The sequence below is a fragment of the Anastrepha ludens genome, chromosome 2 (assembly GCF_028408465.1).
Source record: "Anastrepha ludens isolate Willacy chromosome 2, idAnaLude1.1, whole genome shotgun sequence".
Classification (NCBI taxonomy): Eukaryota; Metazoa; Arthropoda; class Insecta; order Diptera; family Tephritidae; genus Anastrepha; species Anastrepha ludens.
Genome location: NC_071498.1, coordinates 159105095 through 159132493, shown reverse-complemented (window position 1 = coordinate 159132493; position 27399 = coordinate 159105095). Strand labels below are relative to the sequence as shown.

Sequence of the window (27399 nt, the reverse complement as noted above, 5' to 3'; positions counted from 1 at the left end):
CTTCTGCGTGGCTGAACACAAAACGGATTTCCAGCGAAATTCTTTAGTATAATTGACTGGCCTTGATGTTGACGCTATTTGCTTTGTTGAAAACCAAACAGCCCCAAAAAAAAGTTCGTCACTTAATTTTTTACACTCTTTATTGGTTATTTTTATGTTTAGAAACTCTTCAACTTTCCGCCAACGCACGCTCACACATGTACACATACTTACTTATATGTAGGAGCAAATTTATGAGTTCTTATTTCTTAATAAGAAAAAGTAAAACAAATTTTGCATCAGTCTCAAGCGCGCACACACACACACACATACAAGAGGTGTTTGATTTTGTTTGCTTTTGAACTCTGCATTGTTTGTCAAGCAGCTTACTGACGCCCATTTGCCTGTTTGCTTATATGTACATATCTACTTGTATGTGTGTATGTGAGCATGGGTATAAATAAGTCAATTTTGTGTCAGCGCAAACCCACACGCAGTCGATGGACCAGAATGTATGTAAGTGGCTTGATTTTTGCCTTAAGTGAGTTCAAGTAAACTTTTCGTCGATTTTTTTTTATGTAAATATATTGAATGATATGGGTGTATATTAGGGTGTGTCGATTTGTATGGAATTTGTATTTGGTGTGCAAGTAAGTTCTCGCTGTTTTTTTTGATGAAAATACAACTTTATTCTGAAAAACTGGTTACAAGTGAATCATGGAAGGTATTGCCCATCGCTGACTAATACTTTTTCCCATTTTTCTGGTAGGTCTCGTATAGCGTCGCGGTAAAACTGTTCATCTTTTGAGGCTATCCACGGATCAAGCCACTTTTTGATGTCTTCATATGAATGGAACTGCTGGTCAGCTAGGCCATGTGCCATCGATCGGAAAAGGTTTTAATCGGACGGCACAATATCTGGAGAATAAGGCGAGTGGGTTAGGATTTCCCATTTCAGTGTTTCCCGGTAGGTTTTAGCGGGCTTGGCAACGTAAGGCCGAGCGTTGTCATGCTGCAGAATCACTTTCTTATGCCTCTCCGTGTATTGCGGCCACTTCTCGCGCAGTGCGCGGCTCAATCGCATCAATTGAAGTCGATCCCCAGTGATGGTTTCGCTTGCTTTTATTCGTAAGTAAATATTAATCTGTTATTAGCTTCGTATTAACTGAAGTTTGCTTCTTTTGCAATTTAGTGAACCTTTTTTCTTGCGGTTTTATGTAGAATCCGAATCTGTTAAAAGCGATGTCAAACAAAAAAAATTTACCCTCCCTAATATACATACCTACATAAATTTCAGAGGAGACACGACCCGGATAGTGATTGAACGTTAGCAAATGAGAAGTGTTTCAAAGGTAATGACTCTCATTTTTAATATTTTGTAAAACAAATGTGTATTGAATTTGTTGTGAACTAGTTTTTGCTAACTACTTGTGTGATAGAGGCAGTAATAAGATTATTTTTATTTTTAATATTCCCGCAAAATTAGCAGCATTTGCGATTTCAGAAGTTACGCTGTCAATTGCGGCAAATGTACGCCAGTTTGTGATTCAAATATTTTATTATTCATTTTTTCAAAGCTGAATCGCTTAACAAATTAGTTTAACCAAAGTTTAATTAAACTACAATAATTCAGCCAAATAATCTAAAAAAATAAATTTTGTAAGAAAGGTGAAATTTTTTGAAAACTCGATTAACAATAGAAATGTGAAAATTTGTATGCTTTGCTCACGGGAAAAGTAATGGATGGACTTATATGAAGTCACAACCTACTAAATTTATATCAAAGAGATCTCATTACTGCAAAAATCTTCAAAATAATAAGATCCTCCCTACATAAAGGGGTTTCGATAAGAGGTGTTATTTTGATATTCAAAGAAAAATGCTATTTTTTAATATAAATGATCGGATGTTTATTTCATTACAAAGAGGAAGGTATGCCACTAATAGTGGAAAATAACATCAAGCAAATGACCACCACGACCACGCTTACAGGACAATATCCTTTTCATGAAATTTTCTATAACCGAATTGCAAAGTGGCTGCGCTATGTCCTCGTTAGCCTCACGAAATCCATCTTTGAGGTCTTGAATCGACCCTGTGCTGTTGGCATAGACCTTCTCTTTCACGTGGCCCCAAAGAAAAAAGAGGTTGTCGTAAAGACGGTTTACTGAAGATAGTTTAACGTGACAACGTCATAAGAAAATACTGATGGAATTGTTGCATTTTTCAAAACAAAATTTTAATTTTATTTGTTTGATAGATATTTTGTATGGATATAGAGAAGGAGGTGAATAGAGTCGTAGAGAGTAACATAACATAACATAACATAACACAACATAACATAACATAACATAACATAACATAATATAACATAACATAACATAACATAACATAACATAACATAACATAACATAACATAACATAACATAACATAACATAACATAACATAACATAACATAACATAACATAACATAACATAACATAACATAACATAACATAACATAACATAACATAACATAACATAACATAACATAACATAACATAACATAACATAACATAACATGCAGTTCAAGCAAGGTAGCGCTGCATGAGCAAGATAATGACGCATTTTTTGGTGCGTGCAGCCGGCTACATCGAATTATAAGACGTTATCACGTCAAAAAGTCACAAGGCCAATTGTGATCACTTCTTCGAGAGATAACACGGCCCGGAAACTTTTACCGTAAAAGATCAATGGTTTCGTTGCTTATGTGGTACATAGCGCCGTCTCGTTGAAAATAAACGTTGTCCAGATAATACCATCCAATTCCGGCCATAAAAAATCATTAATCATCTCTCGATAGCGCAGTCCATGCATTCATAACACCTGTTATTGGAAAACCCTATAGTTTTCTAAATAGTATAATAATTGAAAAAAATACTTTCAAAAGCATCTACAGCCAGTTATTGAAAATAAATGTCTGATTTCCATTCACTAATTTGCTTGCCGAAAACATTACTCAACGCTCGATCAAATAAACAGAGTCGTAAGCACCATGGAGAGCGCAGTGAAAAAGAAAAAAGTGTATTCAGCCAGTTTTCTTGATGTATAGAATTCTTTTGACAAAGTACGGCATGAAGGGCTCCTCCAAACGCTCAAGTCCATGCTGCCAACTCAATACAAGGAGATGCTCTGGTCATATCTCAATGAGAGGTACTTTTGTACGAACTTATTATTATAATAAATCCACTGAATTATTAAACAGCTCATGAAATTTGTCCACATTCTGTTTAAATTATATATTGTGGCCATGAAAAATATATTAAAAATATATAAATATTCACAGTCAAAACAATTTATTATTTGCTATCAAAAAAGTTACACACAAGAACCGGATAATCTGTAACACTTCACTGGGCTTAGAGCCGCGTGGCTGGCTAATGCCAGAGGCTCTAGCAAACTCAATTAGCTACTGTTGGCTTTGCACGCACATTGATTCTGACTGTGTTAGTAAGTTACAAAAAAGTTGAAACAAAATTAATGATGAGCATAATTCTATATTACATTTGAACTAAATTATAAATGGTTTTTATTAATAATATACACTGCGTTAAACCATTATAGCAAAGGGTCTAATTGGCAAGTTTTGACTATTTATTTGTTTCTCGTTTAATTTTAATATTATTTGGATGAAAACATTGTTAATTTTACTACTAAAACCATATAAATCAAAGCTTCAAACTGTGTGCAAATTGTGAAAAAATTCAAAAAAATTTCATTAAAATTTCACACTTTTTAAATTTTGAATGAATTAGCTCAATGAAGCAGCTCGTGAGTTAGCGACACATAACCGGTATTGGTTATGAAAGCCAGAAACCCCTACTATAATATTTATACTATTTAACTAGGGATGGCACAAAGGCATGAATCCTGGCCACGACTATAGCAAAGACTAACATTTGAACAAGAAAACGACATACCAAAACCGCTAAATACAAAAAACTGACTCCATTCGTACTTACGCTCTCACGAAAGGATTGCAGAACTATCATAGGCATGTTAACAGGCCATAATCTATATGCTGCGCATTCGTACAAGATAGCGATTGCTAACACGGATAAATGCAGGAAATGCAGAGAGGATGTTGGGGAAACTTTAGAACATCTTCTGTGCGTTTGATCGGCATTATCAAAAACGCGACTAAGATGCCTCGGAGCCCCACTGTTTGAGGCTCTGGAGGACGTCTCAAAAGCGGATGTCCCAGAGCTGCTTAGATTCGCCAAAAGCGTTGAAATCCCACATGATATCTACTTTCGGTATTCATAGAGGTCGGTTTCCATCTGGTATCGCTGTTGGCTTGTTGCCAACCAGGCTAACCTTAGGTTATTATTTTAATTTTTGAAGATATTAACTTCAATGGTGTACTAGCCGCGCAAGGCAGTCACCTTGTGGCAGTCCTCATGTGGTTTCAAAAATGCTAAAAGCACTAATTGAGAGCTTAGAAAAGTACGAGGGAAAAGTTAAAGAGAACTCTATAACAACTGTTTTTTAAATAGGGTAATTCACGACTAAGTGCAATTCTTTGGTGTCATAAAGTTTGCAAAATTTTACTAGCAATAATATAATAAGATATAAATACAGCCCGCCAAAAATAAGAGCATAACAATATTTGGCAAGTTTTGACTATTTTTGTTTTAAATTTTTTAAGTTTATTATTTTTGTATAAAATTGTGCCTCATTAACGAAAACCATGTTAATCTAATTTTAAGATAATTTTAAGACAATCAGATTAAATAATTTTTTTAATTAAATTAAATTAAAAAAAAAAAAATCGAGTATACAGTTTCACAACCCAATGAATTATTGTGCAAAAAAAATTGGCTTACAAATCGCATTGATTTTTGGCAATTTCTTTTGCTGATGCTGTTGGTGTTTTCTTTCATACAAAAAATGTCGAGTTTAATACTTTTCTAAACTTCTCTCTCAGAAAAACATACAGATTCTCTCTCATCTCTGTGTGTTTACCCAATTTACTTTTAATGGTGTTGTTTGTTCTTTGCTTTTTTGCAAGGTGGAAGCATCGAAAGTCTATAACTCAGAACTTTTAACTCTCGTACAATCGCTAAGTATTTCACTGGATGATGAATGGAGGTTTCACTCTACACTCGGTACTCTCCGTTGCAATCAGTCAAAGATGCTTTTATCTACTTGAGGCTAAATGCCTGGTCGAATCATTTTCCCAGCTCCGTTGTACAAACACTGCGAAAGCTAAACGGCCCAAATTACATTATGATTCCAGTAATTTTCAAAAATTCTTGAAAGGAAAGCAAGTAAATACGATACCCACCTGAGTACCTGCACGTGGGTCTGGAGTACAAGAAGTACTCAGTACTCTTATAAAGTATCGAGGGTTTACCTGCAGCTACTCATATCGGAGAAACACTACCTTTATAACTACCTGCACGGTCTGTAAGATGAATGGCTACTTTGCTTTGCGACGCATGTTGTTGCGGTGCATCGTCTCTTTTGCTGTTGTTGCTTTTTGCATGCTGGCTCCCTTCAGCTTATCATACACATTAGAGTGCATTATTGCTTACTAAAGGATGTATAAGTAGATGTGTGTGTGTGCGCACACAAGGATATATGTATGTATGTTTGTCATTTTACATTAAGCAAATAAGCAGCAGAGTGGCGCAGTGGAAGCGTGCTGGGCCCATAACCCAGAGGTCCGAGGATCGAAACCTTGCTCTGCTATAACTGAATGAGAAGTGCTCAGAAACTGAATTCATTTTTTTTTAAGAAGAACTAGAACTTCTGGATTAGGTCAGTCGAATGGGTTCTATTAAAAAAAATACAATAGTGTGAAATACATACATACATATATATTTTTATAAGGTGTTCACAAAAAGAAAAAAATTTACAGAAAGTGTTTTTTTCTATATTAGTTTGGTTGCATTGGGAGTAAACTGAAGTGTTGCATAATGCGCATTAATTGAAAACTTTATTATTGGTTCTTGGAGGGAACAATCAGCAGCTCTTTTTAGTGGTGATGAGGATCCTAATGTTTTGTATATAGGTATATTTCTATATGTTTCGTAAAATGATCGAAAAGACATTGAATGAGTAATAACAATGATTTCGGCAAAATTGAAAAAATAAAAATAAAATCCAATTTTTTTTGTTGTTAAAAGAAAAATGTTTGCTTGATGTCGCTTTGGATCGCAAAATTATCCAACAAGAGTTTGAGTGTTAATATCTTTCATTTTATTGAAAATGGAACAGAAACGCCTTTTTTGCAAAGTCGTCTGACACTTCATTGCCTTCTATGTTACTGGACTCCGGTATCTATACTAGGTAGAAGGAGGATTGCTCAACCAGACCAGGTATTCACAACACGCCATGCCTTGGAAAATGCCGACTTGACATTATTGCACTTAATAACTGTTAATTTTGCCTTTCCTAAGATGGATAAAGAAGCAAAACGAATGGGTCTGGTGTTGAACGAGGACAAAACGCGTATCGGCACCCATGTCTCAGATGACAGTTTTGATTTGAAATAGTAAGAGATTTCTTTTATGTATTCAAGAACCAACAATAACACCAATGTCAGCTTTAAAATCCATCGGACACTCTCTTTTGCCAACAAGTGCTATTTTGGACTAGGTAGGCAATTGAGTAATAAAGTCCTCTTTCAACAAATGAAACTAACACTCTACAAGGCACTCATCATGTCCGTCCAAATGTATGACCCAGAAGCTTTGACGGAAGATTTTTGGACCTTTGGAGGTGTTGAAAAGATGAGGTGGAGAAAGACCTAGCATCACTTGGTGTTTCGAACTCGGAGATGTTGTTTAGTACTTTATGGTTTCTATGAGGAGCTTTTTCGTCGCAGAAATATACCTGTGGAGCGGCAATTACTATTATAAATACCTTTTCCAACATTTGGTGTTTGATGTTCACAGTAAATTTCGAACTAGGACTCTTCCGAATGGTAGTCAGACTCAAGGTCACCTGACTACGATGACCCCCAATAATTAGTAAAGCAAATTCTGACTTTAAAATTTTGGACTTCAACCAAATAAGTTTCTCTCTTGAAGTGATCTACCTTACCAAATACAATACTTCGTAGAGACCAAATGATCGCAGTTGATGAGTTGTAGTGAGCATATGAGGTTTTCCTTTGGTCATACTGAGTCAAGTTATTCGCCTCTTCTTATTGAGATGGCTTCACATTCGCGGAGCAGGTGCATTGCTGTGATCTATCTTGCTTACCTATCAGCTTCTTTATTTCTTTGAATGTGGCCCGGGATTGAGGCGGGCTGAATGTGATTGCGTGCCGATACTGGGAGCTTGGTCGCTTTACTCACTCTGAAGCAACGTAAAAGTTTACTCCGAAAGATAGGTGCAAGTTGGCTGTTTCATTGAATAGCAATTTGCTCATTGCAGTAGTTTGTCGGCATGAAAACTCGAATTGATTTCTTTTTGGTGTCGGTTAACACAAGAAAGATGAATATCATACAATGTAATATATAAACGTACCATGAGATTTCTAGCTATTTAAATTGCTATCAATTGACAGAAGAATACTTTCGGCACTGCTTCGAACGCATGGCATTTTGTGGAGTTAGCGGAAGGGCGTATATTGAAGGTGAGAATAAGTAAATGAAATTAAAATGAGGTGCCCAACCTCGTTATTAAGTGCCACACCTCGCATATGCATCGAGTTTAATGTCTTATTAAATGTCATTAATCAAACAAAGCCCACTTGAAGACTTGAAGAAGACAAAAATGTCATAAAAATAAGCGAGAATTAGTTTTTGCTATACGAGTGGGGGTGTCGAAAAATACATTTGTAGATATGTATGGGCTTAAGCAGAATGCAAGTTTGTGTATGCATTTTTAGTAGATGTTGCTCTTTTACTTATCGTATGGCATAAAACTAATGCAAGAAATTTTCATATTAGAAGTTGCAAATAATACTCAAATATTTTTATAAGAAAATCACAGGAACTGTTTTGAATGCATTTTTAAGGTGGATGAAAGTTTTTCAGTAAACGTGCAACAATTGTTGAGATCTATTCTGATCGGTAGTCGGATCTGATAATAATAATTAACTCTTACACCCTTTGTTGGGAGTTTGATTGAGCTCCTCCTCTTATTTGAGACATGCGTCTGGATCCTTTTCCACAAAAGGAGAGACTCACAGCCGCCTCCAAACGACAGATGGTAGACAGGCGTGGACATTTTTTCATGTCATAAATATATTCGTAGTTTTGCCATTGACTGCCAAGGAGCGAGATCTGTTAGAAACAACTTTTCCTACAATTTGGTGTTAAATGGCACGGAGTTTAGATGCAGCAGGCGTAAAAGTAATAACACCTCTTTATGAGATTGTTAAACTTGATCAATTTTCTCATTATACTGCTATTCACATTTATCATATTTCTGTTTTTTATATTTATTTCTCATTTCTGCTATTTGTATTTAAAAAATTATTTTTTAAGGACAATCAATTAGTTTTCATTTTTAAGTTGCAAAAATTTGTAAAACTGTAATTTTCTTATTTTTCATCCGGAATTAAAATTTCTGTATTTTACAATTTTTGTTTATTTTTTTATTGTTTACCACTCATTTAATTAAATTTACTGTATTTCATAACTTTCGTGCTTAACTCCACTTACCGTCCAAAACCGGATTTGCCACAAGTGATTACATAAAATTTATCATCCGCCAATTCCAGTGTTTTATGCACGCGCACCGCCAACTGTATCGAACGCTCCTCAGTACGCTGAAGTAATGAAATAAAAGTAAAGAACATTTTTTATCAGAAATGTTGTTAAGCTTTCATATATACTATAAGTAAGTAGATGTTTAAAGTTAATGCTACGATGGTTAAAAAATTATTTCGCTTTAGCTAGAAAGATACGGTCGGATGCGATTGAGTCACAAATTCAATTAAAAATGAAAAAAGTGAAATAAAAATACAAAAATTAAAAAAAAAATTAAAATTATGAAAAAATATAATAAAAAGAAAAACAAAAAATTTAATAAAAAAATAATAATGCGAAAAAATTAATAAAAAGAGAAAAAAAATTTAATAAAAAATATTGGAAGTTTGAATTAGTTTTAAAGGTGACACACAGATGGCGCTATTTATCATTTTATCGCGTTGGCAATACTGAATATATATTCATGACAAAGCCTCACCCCTAGGCTTTGTTTATCAGTATCTGTCATTTCGCTGAAGTATAAACAACGCAGTGTTTTCGTGCTCCGAGTATGTCAACTTTCGTCCCGTCGAAACGCAATTTGCGGGAAGCTTTGCTTTTCTGCTTCAATTTGAAAAAAATACAGCCCAAGCCCGTGAATTGCTGCAGGAGGCCTAACCAGACCATACTCCGTAGATTTCAACATGTGAGTACTGGTTTCGACGATTCAAAAGTGGTGATTTTCACACCGAAGACAAGGAGCGTCTTGGCTAGCCCAAAAAGTTCGAGGACGCGGAATTGGGGGAATTGGTAATCGAGGACTCGTGCCAAACCCAAGAAGAGCTTGCTGAATCATTGGGCGTTGATAAATCAACCGTTTGCAAGCGTCTAAAAGCGATGGGAATGATCCAAAAGCAAGGGCATTGGGTCCCGTACGAGTTGAAGCTGCGCGACGTCGAACGGCGACTTTTTACGTGCGAATTGCTGATCGAGCGACAAAATCGGAAGGGTTTTTTGCATCGGGTGGTGACTGGCGACAAAAAATGGATCCACTACGATAACCCAAAACGCAAAAAATCATGGGGTTTGCCCGGCCACGCATCAACGTCGACGGCCAAGCAGAATATTCACGGCAAGAAAATCATGCTCTGCATTTGGTGGGATCAGGTCGGCGTCGTATATTTTGAGCTGCTCCAACCGGGCGAAACAATCACGGGGGATCGTTACCAACTGCAATGGATGCGTTTAAGCCGGGCATTGAAAGAAAAACGGCCGGAAACGGTAAAAAGGCACGACAAGGTTATTTTGCAACATGACAACGCTCGGCCGCATGTTGCTCAACCTGTCAAAAAATACCTTGGAACGCTTGGCTGGGAAGTGTTACCCCACCCGCCGTATAGTCCAGACATAGCTCCCTCCGATTATCATTTGTTCCGGCATATGAGTCTCGATTTGGCGGACCAGCGGTTCTCCTCGTACGAGGCTACCAAAATATGGGTTGAGTCATGGATAGCCAAGCAGCGGCCAGAATTTTGGAGAAACGGCATCCGGAAATTGCCCGAAAGATGGGCGAAAGTTGTAGCTAGCGATGGCCAATACTTCGAATAAAATATTTTGTACCGTTTTTTCACAATAAAGCCCCAAATCTTCGAAAAAAACCTTTAACACTAATTCAAAAAATTAATAAAATGAAAAGCAAAAAATTTAATAAAAAAAATAATAATGCAAAAAAAAATAATAAAAAGAAAAACAAAAAAATTTAATAAAAATAAATAAATTATTTCATTTAGCTTAAGTTGCATTTTAGAAAATTGTGTGAGTGTAGCAAAATATTAATTAACAATTTAAGGTTTTTTTCAGTATGTCAAATATTTAAAAATAAAAAAAAAATGTTAAAAATTAAAAAACAATTAAAATACAAAAAAACAAATAAAAAAAATGTAAGTAAAATTAAATAAATAATTTTTCTAAGCTTAAGTAGCCTTATAGAGAAATAAATATATGTGCAAGAAATAAATCAAAAATGCAATACAATTTTGCTTTCTTTCCCTGAATCAGATATTCAGTTAGAACAACAAAATAAAACCTAAAATTGAAAAAGTACAAAAAAAAAAACAATAAAAATACAAAAGAGAAAACAATTAAAAAAAAATTTAAGAAAAATTATAAAAATTAAATACAAATAAAAATACAAAAAAATTAAAGAAAAATAACAAAAATTAAATACTAATAAAAATACAAAAAATTTACTAAGAATAAAAAAAAAATTCATTTGGCGTTTTAGACAATTTTATTAATCTAACCACAAGCTAATTAAAAATTCAATAAATTTCTCTCACTGTCTCAATTAGAACAATAAAAAAATAAAAACCAAAATTAAAAATACAAAAAAAATATATATATATAAAAACGCAAAAAAATAAAAAGAAATTAAAAAAGAAATTTAAGAAAAATTACAAAAATTAAATAAAAATAAAAATACAAAAAATTTAAGAAAAATTACAAAAACCAAATAAATATAAGAATACAAAAAATTTAATAAAAATACAAAAAAATTGCATTTAGCCATTTAGAAAATTTTATCAATCTAACAACAAACTAATTAAAAACTCAATAAATATTTTATCCTTTCCTGTATATTTTATTCAATTAGAATAACAAAAAAAAAAAAATACAAAAAAAAAACATATATTAATTAATATATTATAATTGCCGTTAAGCAAGATTTTGTAAAAAATTAAATGAAAATTCAATAATTTTTTTTACTTTCCAATATTCAATTAGAACAAAAAATAAAGAAAACCAAATAAGAACCAAAATTAAAAATACAAAAGAAAAGTACAATTAATAAATTATTATATTTCATTAGCTTCAGTCACCTTTTGAAAAATTTTATCAATTCAGCAAATAATTAATTAAAAATTCATTAACATTTTTTTCGTTTCCTGTATCAGATATTCAATTAGAAGAACGAAAAAAGAAAACCAAAATTAAAAATACAAAAATAGAAATATAAGTACCAAAAAAAAAAGAATTTTAAAATACAAAAACAAAAAACAGAAAAATAAATAAATAATAAAAATATTTATAAAATAAAAATAATAAAAATACTAAAAATTTAATTTAAATAAAAATAAATAAATTATTTCGTTTCTATTTTGCCGTCTTTTAGAGAAATATATAAATGTAGCAAGAAATCCTTTTTTTTCACTGCATCAGATATTCAATGAGAACAACAGATACCCAATAAAAAATACCAAAAATAAAAAAAAATAAATAAATAATTTCATTGAGCGACTCAACCTTTTAGAAAATTTTATCAATGTAGCAATAAACTAATTACAAATTCAACAAAATTCTTTCTCTTTTCTGTATGAAATCTTTAATTAGAACAACAAAAAAAAATTAAAAATACAAAAATAAAAATAAAAATACAAAAATGCAAAAAAAAAAAATATTATTTCATTTCTCCTGTGTCGCCTTTTAGAAAGTTGTATAAATGTAGTAAAACCCCAATTAAAATTTCAACAAAAATTTGTTTCTTTGATTATACGAAACTGATATTCTCTATTTGTTCACCAAACAATTTTAATATTTAATTCCTCATTTTGGCTGCTATATAGGAAACTTTGCTCTCTTTTGAACTTAGCTCTTATGTTTAAGGCGTCGCATCGGCTAGTTTCTTTTTTAAAATGTTTCGAAAAAAAAACACCGTCAAATGTCTTTCAATGGCACGGCTACTGAATACAATGCCCTAGCGAGCGATTATTTGGCAAGCTGTAAGGCATGAAAACCTATTTTGCTGAAACCAAACATCATTTAAATCATATCATGGATTGTAGACCACGAAATATCAGTTATTACGGCTCTTTAACTGAGATAGCAAATCAAGCAGTATTTTCGAAACTCACTTAAGGAGCAAGTTTTCAATACCTTTATGCCTCACACTCTGACAGAATTGAAAGATCATCTTACAACGCTTCCTGCTTGCTGATAAATCAGAAATCTCTTGCAAGTAGACGAAACATTCCGTCTTTCATTCAAGGTTTATTTTCGTTGTTTTTAGTGCCTTAATTGACTGCCCATAATTACATGAGCAGACACATTTCAATATACCAAAAATGCGGTACCAGCTGGTGGTAGCAGAAGAAGAGAAAGGTTTTTTCGGTGATGGAAAGTGGAGAAGGATTTGGATTCACGTCCAACTATGTCCAACTGACGGTGGTTAGCACCAGAAAGAAACGACTGTGGGCTTTGTTAAACTCGGCTAAATCGCATAAGTGATTACCGCCTCAATCAAGAAGAATAATAAGAAAAAGAAACTTACTTTTTCCTTACCTCTTTCCTGTTGTAGCAGTTAAATCTAGTTATTTTTATTTTGCCCCCTTTATTGGAAAAGTTAATGAAATTAATAAAATCTATAAAAACTAGATCTTGATTTTGCCAAGCCAAGATCTCTTTTTTCTGCTGGGGTTACTTCCTATTATTCATGGAAAAACTTTTTGTATTTAGTCATTAAAAAGTAAACTATTAAGATGCTTTCCATTTCAATTCAACCGGGCTATTCGGGTCATGTTCTTCGATTTCGATGTAACTCAAATATCTTGCTCTCTGGTCAAAATAATGAGACACGTATTTTTTTGTTCGCCCGAAAAAAATTTTTTCCAAGAGTTATCGGCAATTTTGTTTTTCGGCTCAAAATCGATTTTTTTTAATTATATAAGGAACATTTTTTTTTAAATTCCCATAACTTAGTCGAAATGAACCGATTTTAATAATTCTGGGCTCAAAATGATCGTCATTACTTACACGAGCGACTTCACGTAGAACACGCAAAAAAGTAATTGAAAATTTTTTATTTTCCAAAAAACAAAAAGTGCGAAACAGGTTTTTTACTCAAAAATTCATTACTCAAAAACAACTCATTTTAGCTACTGGGCATACAGCTCAATTGAAGTTTGAGGTGTCCTCTTGATTTGGAAAAAGTTATAAAAAAAATAGACTTTTTGAAATATTGAATTTCGAAAAAATTTCATTTTATTTCTTTTTTGCTAAATAAAAAATGTTCAACTACTTTTTTGCAATTGTTTCTACATTAAGTCGCTCGTGTAAGTAATGACGATCATTTTGAGCCCAGAATTATTAAAATCGGTTTATTTTTGACTAAGTTATGGGCATTTAAAAAAAAATGTTTCTTATATAATTAAAAAAAATCGATTTTGAGCCGAAAAACAAAATTGCCGATAACTCTTGGAAAACATTTTTTTCGGGCGAACAAAAAAATACGTGTCTCATTATTTTGACCAGAGAGCAACATATTTGAGTTACATCGAAATCGAAGAACATGACCCGAATAGCCCGGTTGAATTGAAATGGAAAGCATCTTAAATCTTTCTGCAGCATCTGGTCTGTAAAATTTGTTTTTTCCTAGACTTAGTGAAGAGCTGAAATGAAATATTCCGTAAAGTTGTTCCAGCTCGAGGCTATTCAGCTACTTAGCTGCACTCACTTTCTTAAGCACGAAGTGGCAGTGGAAGAAAAAATAATATAAATATATAAAAAGTAAATAAATAAATAAAAATATGTCCTTAAATGTAACAAAACATACTTTCTAGTCAAGCAAAGTTAAAATAAGGATAAAATGAAATCTCTATTGATTATTTGAATGACTGCTAGTAGCTGACGGTGGTAATAAATTAATGGGAAAAACTAGTGGAAATTCTTTAATTTGTTAATAATATATAATAATAATATTAGTTAACATTTAAATAATATTAATATTATATTTACGTTTAATATTTAATACTATATTAATTTGTTAATACAATATTTTACTTGCAACTATCAGCAGAATTAATCTTCAATTTCCCCTCACTACTGTTAACATTCCCACATTCCCACGTACATACTTGTATATTTTTATGCACTGCTTACATTGAGGTGGGCATACCTTATGTGGGTGAAAAAATATTATAATTTTTTCAGAAATAGAAGATTACTCGTATTTAAAAAGTCACTAGAAATGAAATTTTTAGCTGATCGAAGAATATTCAGGACTAGAATCTGTGATTTGAAAAATGGTATAGAATCAGTATTTTTTTCAAATACAGATCAAGTGAGGTGAAATAAAACTGATTATCTGCATTCAACTCTCTTTTCACACGGTCGTTTTACACGATTTTGAAATAACACGCTTCACTAATAATTCGTTTACACGAAATTTTCTGTAAACAACTCAAAAAATACAAAAAAAAAAAACAGTCGCTAATAACAGACTTTGCTCAAACGAAAAAACCAACAGAAGCCGTAAATAATTTGAATAAAACTCGACAGATGGGCTGGACATATCTGACATATTTACTGGTGTTAGCATTTTTGGTCCAGTCAAAATTGATTTTTATTCCTAATTTCAATTTAAATTTTTATGTGTGTTTGTACTTATAGGTTGAATTTTCACGGTACATTAATTTTAGTTTTTTTTTTTTTCAATAAATCCCCACAGGGCAATACTACTTCTTCTACAGCAGGAATTGTGTGGGAAACAATTTTGAATGAGCTTGCTAATCGGTGCTCTACGAATGTTGCTTGGGTGCTTAAACACAGAGATACTCCTTGAAATTGCATCGCGTATGAGGATAGGGGAGTTGGTCTTAAATCAGCTAACACTATTTTTTTTCTTTTTTTTTATGTCGAATCAACTAGCAAGTGTAGTATTCAGACAACATTTAGTCCATTGTAATGCACTCGGGTTCCCTTTTTTAGTTTTCTTTAAATCTACCCAACCTCCGAAGAAATCTGAATAGATCTTGTGGGACAAAGAAGCCCAGGTCGTCGCTTCTTAACACATCAGTGCCAAAGACCACAAGTCTGGTTCGAGCGAAGGCCGGGCAGATGCACAGAAAGTCCGTCGTCTCATTCTCCTCTCTACATGCTGGGCCGAGTGCACTGTCTGAGATGCCCACCCTTTCCATGTGGTTTGCGCATAGAAAGTGGCCCATCTTCAGTCCCAAGAGCTATCTACAGTCCCTTCTGCTTAATAACAGGAGGATCTGCGACAGTCGGTCGGACAGGACAGGTAATATCAGTTTTGTCCATCTGCAGCTTCCCTCAGCCCGCCAAGCTCGCTTGTGGGTTGAAGTAACCGATTTGCTAATCTCAGATTTGATGGCTGCAGAAGAGAGTGGCAGAACGGGCACCGGTTCAAATAAGTTGGCCTCAGAGCCCATCCTAGCTAAAGAGTCAGAGGTCTCATTACCTGTGATACCTACATGTTCATGGACCCACGTTATCATCAGAGTATTATGTCCACCGACATAGTTCAGCCTGAATTTACAGGACTCAACTATCCTTGAAATGGTTGGACGGCTGTCTAAGGCCATGAGCGCAGCTTTGCTGTCGCTGCAGATACGTACAGGTCTGCCTCTCCATATTTTTTCCACTACATGGTTCATTACTTCTTGACCAGCATACACCTCCGCTTGAAACACAGCTGCGTGCATTCCAAGAACAAAGGTAGTTTTGTCCCGCTGAATTCCACGTAGACACCAGAGCCGGAACCGTGCTCGGTGCTGGATCTATTCGTGAGAATGCGAAAAGAGTGTTTGCCAGTATATGGCAAGCAAGCTCTGGATTCGGTCGATCGACAAAAGATGGACCACGGAGGCCACTTGTAAGGTAATTGGTCAGGTTAAGCTTAGAATTATTGGATGCAGATATATGACATTCAACGAACGAGATCGACCATTGACCAGGTCTTGACAAATGTCATATCACTGTCGAAACTCTTACTGTTTTTGTTGCGTGGCAGATTTAGAATCCATAACCATTCCAAATATTTCGTCTTTCAAACTTGAGCGCAAACAAGTGGTTTATAATGACCCTTCAAACCTAATTAGGCTCCTCTAAATCCTCGTGGAGAGCGGCAGCCACCGTAGCCTAACCTACAGTAGAGGATCATTTTATGATTTTATTACTGTTACCGATTTTTCTACCTTCATGCTGAAGTCAAAACCCATAACCAAGGCCAATTGACCCGAAATTTCATATTTGATTGTTTTTTGGGCAACTTCATATTTCTAAAGGGTGCTCCAAGCACTATCAACATTTTCAGCGAAAACAGCAGACCTAATATATATACATACATACATACACATGCACAAATTGAAAAAAGTTTGCAAATAGCAAATATTCAAGCAATTTTCTGCACATAAATTTGCTCCTATCCAGTCAATCAACATTAACACGCCTGCCACGTCATGCATTCAGTTGCATTGCGCCGCCTGTCTGCAGCGCATTTGTGGCACATTAATTGTGGCATGATGTAATGGTAGTAATTTCTCAAAGCACTGCTTTTATCATTATCGCCATTAAAACAGTAGTTGCTTTGCTTATTTCTCTATTTCGTTGCAAATTTGTATCTTCTTCAATTTATGTACTTTTGTGTGTGCAACAAAGTATGTTTCAAAGTAGCGAGCAGAAATGTTGAAATGTAGTAGGAAAATTATATTGAAAAAGCATTTGAGGAAATGCTGAATGCCTTGAAGTGTGACGCTATAGAAGTTCCGTTATAAAAGTAAACAAACAAACAAACACTAGAAGGCATATTTTTCGGTTTTTGTTTTTATAATTTTCAATCTACAATCCCATTGGGGAGGTGTAGCTATGAAAGCTAAAAGCTATAAGGAAATTTTTTAAATTTTTTATTCATGATAATTTTCACTAAGTTTTCAGCTTTTGGATTCGAGAAAAATACTGATAATCACAGATTTTAGCTGAATTTACAAAAATATGTTTGGCTTCAGCTGCATAATAATTTTTCAACGCAATCAAACTTTCACTTGCTTGCCGTTAGTCTTATGCAAGGCATTTGCTTCTACCTCAGTGGCTCAAACTAAGTGACGTTTAAGGTGCGCAAATTTATCCGGCTTTGGTTGTTTAAGATTGCAACCTAATTATGCATTTTCCTGTATATGAACGACCTACCCGTGGCGGAGGCAGGTGCCCATAGTATTTAACTCCTACTGCAAATACTATTTTACAAAAAAAAAACTATTTTCGATTGCTCGAAAAAAAACGTACATGTCTAAAATCAAGATGTGAAGACAAAGAAATTACAAAAATCAAACGTACAAAATTCATGTTATGTATTGCCGGTAAGTTATTCCGTATAACATACACTGGTGAATTTGCATTGTTCCTTCTTTGAGTACCTGGGTCTGACCAGACTGTCTTTTTCAGCCCTTCTTTACTCAAGGTTTTCGAATGAATTCTGCTGCATATGACGTCACTATGCTAGCCACTCACTAATAGAGTACTAGAGGCAGTAGTGAAACCCTGGGTTAATGGTGTACGCAGTCACTGTCCATACGTCTTTCAGCAAGACTCTGGTCCTTCACACAAAGCGACGGCGATCCAAAATTGGATGTCTGAAAATTTCTATGAGTTAGGCTCCCCAGACCATAATTCCCTAGATTAATACGAATTTTGGTTTTTCAAGTCCCAACATTCTGCAAAATTTATAAAAAATCTACATATTTTTATCAAATAAAATTGGAGTTTGAAGTCACTCAAAACTCAAGCTGATTTTGAACATCTTTGTTTCTCCAAAGCTGTTGCGCATTTTCTCCACATACGAGGGGTGCATTTTATATGTCGGGATTTGGCAACCCTGGTGTTGCAAGGCAACCCTGGTGTTGCAATCTGGCAACTGACAGCTGTATCACAAAGTATGACATTTTTTGGCTTTTACGTACTCAGAACGTTTTGAAATACCAGCGCTATTTTTATTGTTTACAGTAACTTAAAAGATTCATCTCGGACCAAAAATGGATTTAAATCGTTAACATTTTCGTGCGATTATTTTTTACAACTTTCGACATGGATTAACTCAGCAACATTGCATGGATGAACTTAATTCATTTTTTGGCGATGAAGCTCCATCAAGGACCAGTGTTTATCGATGGTATGGTGAATTCAATCGTGGTCGTAGTTCACTCCAAGACGAATTTCGTGAAGGTCGTCCAAAATCAGTTGTTGTTCCGAAAACCATTGATGCTGTGCGCGAACTGATATTGCAAGATCGTCATGTGACCTATCGTGAGATTGGGACAATCTTAGGCATTGGTGGGATTCACTATTGCATAAACATTCAACTGTCAAAAAAATTTGTTCGCGTTGGATCCCACACAATTTGTCAATCCCTCAAAAAAAGGCTCGTGTCGATTGGTCGAAGGAAATGCTCAAAAAATACGATCGCGGGGCTTCGAAACACGTCTATGACATCGTGACAGGTGATTAATCATGGATTTATGCGTTTCAAGGTGAGCCAAATCCAACAAAAGTTGTTCGCGCACGAAGCACTTCCAAGCAAATGGTCGCCTGTTTTTTCGGAAAAACTGTACATGTCGCAACCGTACCACTAGAACAACGCAGAACAGTAAATTCTGAATGGTACACAACCATTTGTTTGCCAGTTGTCTTCCAATAAATTAGGAAAACCAATCGCCAAAGACGGATCACTCTTCACCAGGACAATGCGAGCTCTCACACATCGGCTCAAACAACTGCATTTTTGAGCATCAAAAACATCGAATTAATGGGTCATCCGCCGTATAGTCCTGACTTGGCACCGAATGACTTCTTTTTATTCCCGTACGTAAAAAACAAACTGAGAGGTCAACGTTTTTCGACACCTGAAGAAGCGGTTGCGGCATTCAGAATGCATGTTTTGGAGGTACCTCATTCAGAGTGGCAAAAGTGCTCCGACAATTGGTTCAAACGCATGCAAAAGTGTATAGATCTTCATGGAGAATATCTTGAAAAACAGTAAAGTGATTTTCGATGATTAAAATTTGTTTTTGTTCTCTAATCCCGACATATAAAAGGCACCCCTCGTATAACAGTAAATCCCCAAATTTTTTTTTGTTTTTTTATTGTCGAATGAAAAGAAGTTTAAATTAAAAAATAAATAAATAGAGTAAACATGTCAAAATTTGGAGGTGGAATATAATTTTTTTTCGTACATATGTGCCCGGTGGAACTTGTCGAAAGCTTCTGCTACCTCGGCTGCACTATGAAGATGAAGATGTCAACGGCGTTCGGGCAAATGCGTACAGTATGGGCGAGTTCGCAAATCTGAAGGCGCTCTAAACTGCGAATATTCAGCTCACCTGTGAGGTCAGTTTTGTTGTACGGAAGTGAAACATAGCTATTCTCTAACATCATCACACAGAGGCTACAATCTTTCGTCAACAAATGCCTTTGCATAATCTGTAGAATATTCTGGCCGAACACCATCAGCAACGACGCGCTGTGAAGATCAACGCATGAGGAACGTATCCTATGGCAAACCAAATGTAACAAATGGAGATGGATAGGGAACACGATTACAAGAGAATGGCACTGGACTGGAACCCGTAAAGGAGCAAAGGTTGCGGTCGGCCAAAGATTACTTGAAAAAGGTATTTGTAGCGCGAGCTAGCAGATGACGACATCTAATGGGAAGGCGTAAAAACAACAGTCAGCAGAACCGTGTACGGTGGAAAAGTCTCTATGCTCCTGAGCGAAGTGAACAAGGATTAAAAAAAAACCATACGTACAGACATACAACTCTTTTTACTATTGACAAAATTGATTTTAAAATCGACAAAGTGATAGTGGAAACCAAACGATTTTGACGAACACATGATTTATTTATTATAAACAACTGGATCTGACAAGAGGCAACTGGTAAGGACCAACTTTATAAATGCCGATTAATCTATATATTTAGCCCAAGCAGTGCCATTCGGAACGCCAAACATATGGGACCGTGTACTTGGTACTCCAGTAAAATCTTCCTCCAATTTCGGTATAATATTATGCCAATTTAAAGTTGCTCACCATTTTTCTAGCTTATTGCCAATATTTTTCCTTAAAGGAGTTGCGTATTTTATTCATTAAACAAATGCACGAAAGTTTCTTAAGAGAATTTAAGTTGATTAAAAAAAGTAATTTAATTTAATTTAAAAGGTTAAAATACCATGAAGATTCCTTTGGGGAAAAATAAATGTTATAGTGAAATAATAAATAAATCAATATAAATAAGCATTTTAATTTTTCCGCGTAATTTTTGAGCATCAGCTATGATTCATGAATGAATGAATCTTGTGTTCGGTTTATTCCTTTTAAATGGAAGCTCAACTCTCCAGTGTATTTGTGATGCGGGATGGCTTACCAACTGATTTGAAAAGCGAATGATGCAAGGAACCGGATGTGTTGAGTGAGACATATACAACAATAACTAAACAACAACACTAATTATTTGTAAGTACGTACACAACTACATCCACCTGTTAACTTCTTGTACCAATCATTTAGTTTTGTTGTTATAATTAATAAATTAACTCTAAATGCTACCATAGCCAACCGTTTAAAGGTAGATGGCATACCAAAACTGTTTACTTACACTGGTTGCTAATTGACCCACTGCAGTCAACAATAAAAACTGTTATAAAACATGCGCAGACACACACACATATTTTTTTGCAATACTGATTATTTTTCAAATGCATGAAAACACATTTGTGTCAAGAGAAAAAATGTAGAAGAAAAAGAGAAAAAACAAAACAAAAAATTTATACGACGTTGCACTGCATCATTGACGCTGGCAATTATGGCTACGACAGTCGATGACTGCATCACCACGATAATGATGATAGCTGCTGATGAGCGCATAGCAAAATATAATTACAGCCGTAGCCTATTACGATGAAGCTATTTAGGCAACAATAAGTTGCGAAGTAAATAAACCTTCAGTATGACTCGGTTGTGAATTTTGCAACAAAAAAAAAAAAAAAATCGAAAAACAGCACAAAAAAAACGCAAAGGAAATCTATAAAAACTAAAAAAGTTAACTCAAAGAACTTGCAGGTATAATTACTAAACTTTTGCGGTTGCGGTGGTGATGGCCATTATTGCCAAAGGGTTTTACTACTTTTGAAGTTATTTTCTTGCAAATATTATATATGCTGTGGGTCGACTACAAAATTGCGAAAAATCAATGGTGTTGACATGCGAAGATTAGAAGTATCTCAGTAATCCAAGCATTAACTAGACTGGACGCATAAACGAGCGGAGGTTAGGTTAGGTTAGGTTAGTATGGTTGCCCAGGGAGTGAGCACACTTGGACGAAGAAGGATTCGTCCTTTGTGATACCATTGTGAAGGAAGTGAGGTGGAAGGGAAGGACCGATGGGATGCAGGGAGAGGGCGGGGAGAGGTGGTGATGGAATGGTTAGGAGCGTGCGGATTATGAACGGTGACTATGTTTGCGTCAACCGCTTTGTGCTGCTGATGAAATTCATCAGATTTTTAATGTCAGCGCCAGCTATATCAGCAGGCGTGGCAAAGAAGTAAGAGCCAAGATGCCTGGATCTTAGCCCCGCCAGAGCAGGGCAGCTAAGGAGAAGGTGCTGAGATGATTTCACCTCATCCTCCATACATCCAGCGCAAAAAGGACACGAGGTGATTCCAAGTCTCACAGCATGCATTCCTCGCGCATTGTGTCCTGTGAGAGAACCCACTAGATTGGAGCGCTGATATTTTGTCAGCCTTCTCGCCCGAGCGCCTTCGGTCCACACGTGGCCAGAAGGATTTCGCGACTTTACACGTTTGTGTATTTGCCCAGCGCTCGCTGAGTTGGCGCGATGCCCATCTTTCCAGGAGCAGACCGCAGATAGTCAGGGGGATCACAATTTTCTCCCGCCGCGGGGAAATCACATCACATGTCCCTTGTCTGGCCAGCTCATCCGCCTCACAATTTCCCGCAATGTCGCTGTGACCAGGAGCCCAGATGAGGATGATGTCAAAGAATTCGGACTCATTCGAAAGTGAGGTCAAGCATTTCCTGACCAATTCCGAATGCACCGTCATAGACCCGAGGGCCCTTATTGCCGCTTGGCTGTCGGAGTAAATATTTACTTTCTTGACTGTTAGTACGCATTTGAGCAGCCAATCAGCTGCCTCCTTGATTGCGGCTACCTCTGCCTGGAACACACTGCAGTGGTCCGGTAACCTGAATTTTAGTCTGATTTGGAGCACCTCGCAAAAGATTCCTCCGCCAACCTTTCCTTCCACCTTCGATCCATCCGTGAACAAGTTCACCAGGCCCTGCCCCCAAGTGTAGCCCTCCGTCCGCTCTTCCCTTGACGGGATGTGAGTGGAGAATGTCCCGGTTGGACTAAACGAGGGTATACACTGGTCTGTTGACAGAGGGATGAACTCAAAGTTTCTAAGAATGCTTGAGTGCCCATAAGTGAGGTTGAGCTTATAGCTCCAGCCCCTCAGTCTGATTGCGGTACGTGTAGTGGCAATTCTGCCTGCGATGTCTACGGGTACCACATTTAACATTGCGTTGAGCGCCAGAGTAGGAGTTGTTCGAAGCGTTCCACTGATTCCAATGAGTGCCGACCTCTGAACTCTCTCCAGCTTCTTAACCATTGTCGTCCTCTCTAGCCAGTTCCACCAGACTATGACTCCATATAACAAGATAGGCTTTACAATAGTATTATATAGCCAGAAAACAACTCTAGCAAAAGGCCCCACCTTTTGCCAATTGCGCCCTTGCACCCATACAAGGCGATTGTTGTCTTCCTCACCCTTTCCTCACTATTGGGCTTCCATGCTGTCAAGGAGAATACCTAGGTACTTCACCTTATCAGAAAGCATCAGAGGAGCGCCCCCTAGTAAGGGAAGTTGAGCTCTGGGTATTTTAAGCACTTAACAAAATGTTTGGTTTTCTGTAAATAAATAATAAATTTGAAAAATTCGAGCCAAGAAGCACCGAGAGATTTGGTAACTCTTAAAACGCTAAGGCTAAAAAGCTCATTGTATTAAAGCTCTGGAAAGTAAACGGGGAGATAGCCAACAAAGGAAAAGTAAACTAGACCCATTGGTACTTAGTGGGGATTGACCCTTGCGTTTCTTTGTAGTATGCTTCTTGTAATAAGCCTGCATCTTTTGCGAATCTAAGTAAGCTCTGAAGCTCTAACTCCGAGAGACATTTTAACCTCTCATATTGTAGAGATCCTAAGCATTTCATTCGAGTTCTAGCTAATGCAGGGCAAGAACATAGAAGGCGTTCAAGAGTTTCCCTCTCTTCTAGTTTATTGCAAAATCTGCAGCTATCATTGGTTGCAATCCCCCTCTTGTATGCGTGTGCGGCTAACAAATTGTGGCCTGTCAGTATACCTACGGAAGTTCTGCTTTCCTTTCTAGACAGAGCTACCACGATTATTCCTCTTCCTATCTATCCATGTTTTCATGTCCACAGCGATGCCTTTGTATACTGTATTTAAAGGTTTCAGTATGTCGTTTTCTCGTCCGAATTGTCTGTAAACAGCGCTTTTGGCAATCTCATCTACAATCCCGTTTCATGCAATGCCCTTATGTCCGGGTACCCAATAGATGTGTAACCGTCTGTGTGCGGCTATTTTGTCTATGGCTTCCCTGGTCCTAAGAATGTTTTTAGATGAAATTTTATATGAGTTTATTGCCTTTATTGCCACTTGGCTGTCAAAGTTTATATTTGTATTAGAGTTCCTCGATGTCCTTGCTAGTGCTATTTCTGCAGTCTTTCCTACCGCAAAGACTTCTGGTTGAAAAATATTGCAATGGTCAGGAAGCTTAATTGGACGCCTGATGCCCAGCTCTGCGCAATAAATCCCTGCACCTTCAAAGAGGTAACATAGAATAGAGACATAGAGCTAGCTAGAGCTGTGAGAATCTTCCAGATTCTTTGCCAAATCTGACAATATCCGATTTCGCTCATTCCCAAGACATCGGAACCCAAAATTCGCAGCGTTGCTCTAGTAAAGGCAGGACACTTACAGAGAAAATGCTCAGTCCTATCCACCTCTGCTCCAAGCAAGACAGTCAAATCGGATTCTCAATGATTCCAATGGTGGTCATATGCTGACCATGTATGGGTTGTCTCCTGTTATAATACCGACCATCAACTGAACATTTTTTCTTCCAAGTTTTAGAAGAAAGTTCGACAGTTTTGTGTGCGCGCTTGTCACAAAATACTTTGCAGTTCTGCCGCGCTACAGAGAGAAACTTGTATGACTACTATTCGATAGGCCTCTGGCTCGATATATACTGTGGGCATGAAAAGCCAAATGATAGTCAAGGTTTGTTTCTAAAAGCGGTCGCCTCTCGGCAGGTAATGACAGACCTGCGAGTGCCTTTCTGCCATGAAAAAGTTCCTCGTAAAAAACCTGCTGCTATTCGGAGGTGGCATAAAACTGTAGGTCCCTCCATTTGTGGAGCAACATCAAGACGCACACTAAAAATAGGGTGTAGCGCCAATTTTATAATATCTGTGCTGAGCTCTTAAAAATGAAGTCTCTCAATTCTCAGACTAACTCGTAAAGTGTATTTTACGTAGACGGTTCAGCGTGCCACCATTTTTACAGTAATAAATTAAATATTCGCTCTATTCAGCTCCAGAATTCGCTAAAATACTCTATGGGACGTAGTCACGAATATCTTTGATGGTCTTTTTGCTTCTGACTTACGACAGTGGTCATAATGACAATTAAAGAAGCAGTGTATTGGTTGCATAACTTTGTGCGGAAGATAAATGTCTACTACATTAGCCGGGCGGAAATTAGGTCGTTCGAAATTAGTCTGGGTATGACCGACTTCTCTCTTAACTGCCTCCGAATACTTTGATATTAGGCTAATTTAGGTCCCCGGTCACAGTGGCATGGCGAGAAACTGCTAAGCTGAATGAGCTGGCCAGACAGGTGACCCTCGAAATGGTTTCACAGTAAAAGGAGAGAATCGGGGTTCCCTTGAGAACCTGTGGTCTGCTCCTGGAAAGATAGGTCTTACGTCAACTCAGTGAGCACTGGGATACACAGACGTCTAAAGTCATGAGATCCTTCTAGTCACGCGTAGATCGCAGGAGCTCGAGGGAAGAACTGAGGCTAACAAAGTCGCAGCTCTCAAATTTTGCGCTTATCCTTACCAGGCATTATTAGTTAAGTGCTCATGTGTGATACTTGCGATTGCTTCAATTCCTTTCTGCAGAAGCTGTGTGGAGGATAAATTGGAATCATTTCAGCACCTTCTTCTCAGCTGTCCTGCTTTCGTCGGGCAAAGGTTTAGACATCTGGGCTCTTACTTTTTCTCTACACCTGAGGATATTGCAGGTTTAAACATTACAAACCTGGTAAATTTCATAAGCAGATTAAAGAGGTTAACTTAATGTAATAAGCAACTGTTTGGTCGGCATCCTCTAATCCAAAGTCCCTTCTTCCTTTTTTCTACCTTTCTTTCTCCTTTTCCCCTTCCCTCAACCTGTATGGTATCACAACGGATCAATTTTGAATTTTAGTCTAATTGGGCGCTTCGCAAGGGCAGCCATTTAACCTTTGGTGCGTGAATGATAACGCTGTTTTTATTTACTTAAATATATTGTACACGAATAAATGAATAAAGTTTTAATTTATAGCAGGAGCGCTTGCGGAATTTCGTTGTTGTCAGCTTGACACGTGAAGACAGAAAAGCAGAATATGTGGCCGACTCACACGACCAGCTGACGTTCACAGTGAGAAAGAGAAAATAGCAATTATTGGGAGTTGCCACAAGACTCCCCCGCTAATTACACAATCGAGCAGGAAGTTTGATTCGACGACCCGATCTTGTAGTTTTGATTGGCTGTGTTTCGATTACAATCGGTTTAGAATTTGCTGATCGATTGTCTGAGTCGTCGACTAAGTTCTCAACAAACGCTGGTTTAAGACGATCAATTGATACAATTTTATGTTCGCCGTTGATGTCTAATTTAAAGTGTTTAGCTCCGTGTTCTAAAACTTTAAATGGGCCGTTGTAGGGTGCTTGTAATGGTGTTTTGTGACCGCCAATTCGAACGAAAACAAACCTTGCTTCCGGCAGCTCTGGGTGTATGAAAACTGACGGCGAATCATGAAAAGATGTCTCATGAGGCTTTACTTTTTTTAACGATTGTTTGAATGAAGTGATGAAGTCATTGTCGCTCGTTCTTATGATAGGATCGTTGAAAAATTGCCCTGGCAATGTGAGTGTTTTCCCTAAAACAAGTTCGGCTGGAGATGCATTGAGATCGTCCTTGACAACTGAGCGTAACCCTAGTAAAATAAGAGGTAATTCAGTGACCCAATCGCAGTCTGTTAACTTTGCTTTTAACGCAGCTTTCAGCGAACGGTGCCATCGTTCAATTATTCCATTAGCTTTTGGATTGTAAGGTGTCGTTCTGAGATGCTTCACTCCGAGCGTCGAATTTAATTCCTTGAATAGAACGGATTCGAATTGACGACCTTGGTCCGTTGTAATGCGCTTAGGTACGCCAAAGCGAGAGATCCACCCTGATAACAAAGCGTTCGCAACCGTTTCGGCAGAAATGTTCGCGATGGGAAACGCCTCAGGCCAGCGGGTTGCTCTATCGATGCAAGTCAGTAAGTATGTAAAGCTTTTAGATTCGGGTAGTGGCCCCACAAGATCGATGTTGATGTGCTCAAAGCGATCACATCTGGTGTCGTAATGTTCGATAGGTGATCGTGTGTGGCGATGAACTTTGGCTTTCTGGCATGCAAGGCAATGGCGCACAAACTGTTTGCAATCTCGTCGCATGTTGTCCCACACAAATCGTTGTTGAACTAGCTTCATTGTAGCTCGCGCCCCTGGGTGACTTAAGCCGTGGAGTTTGCCT

The 27399-nt window shown here is 36.7% G+C and overlaps 1 protein-coding gene and 1 non-coding gene across 7 annotated transcripts in view; one reads left to right on the top strand and one right to left on the bottom strand.

Moving 5' to 3' along the window:
• The window catches only part of LOC128855684 (uncharacterized), a 162842-nt gene that overhangs the window by 13703 nt on the left and 121740 nt on the right, over positions 1 to 27399 (bottom strand). For all 6 annotated transcript variants that reach the window (XM_054090803.1, XM_054090801.1, XM_054090802.1 and 3 more), the window contains exon 4: positions 8641 to 8747. In XM_054090803.1, coding sequence (XP_053946778.1) covers positions 8641 to 8747 — 107 coding nt within the window. The remainder of the gene's footprint in view (positions 1 to 8640; positions 8748 to 27399) is intronic.
• Positions 5642 to 5713, top strand: Trnam-cau (transfer RNA methionine (anticodon CAU)). The gene has a single exon. It is a non-coding gene; the product is annotated as a tRNA-Met (tRNA).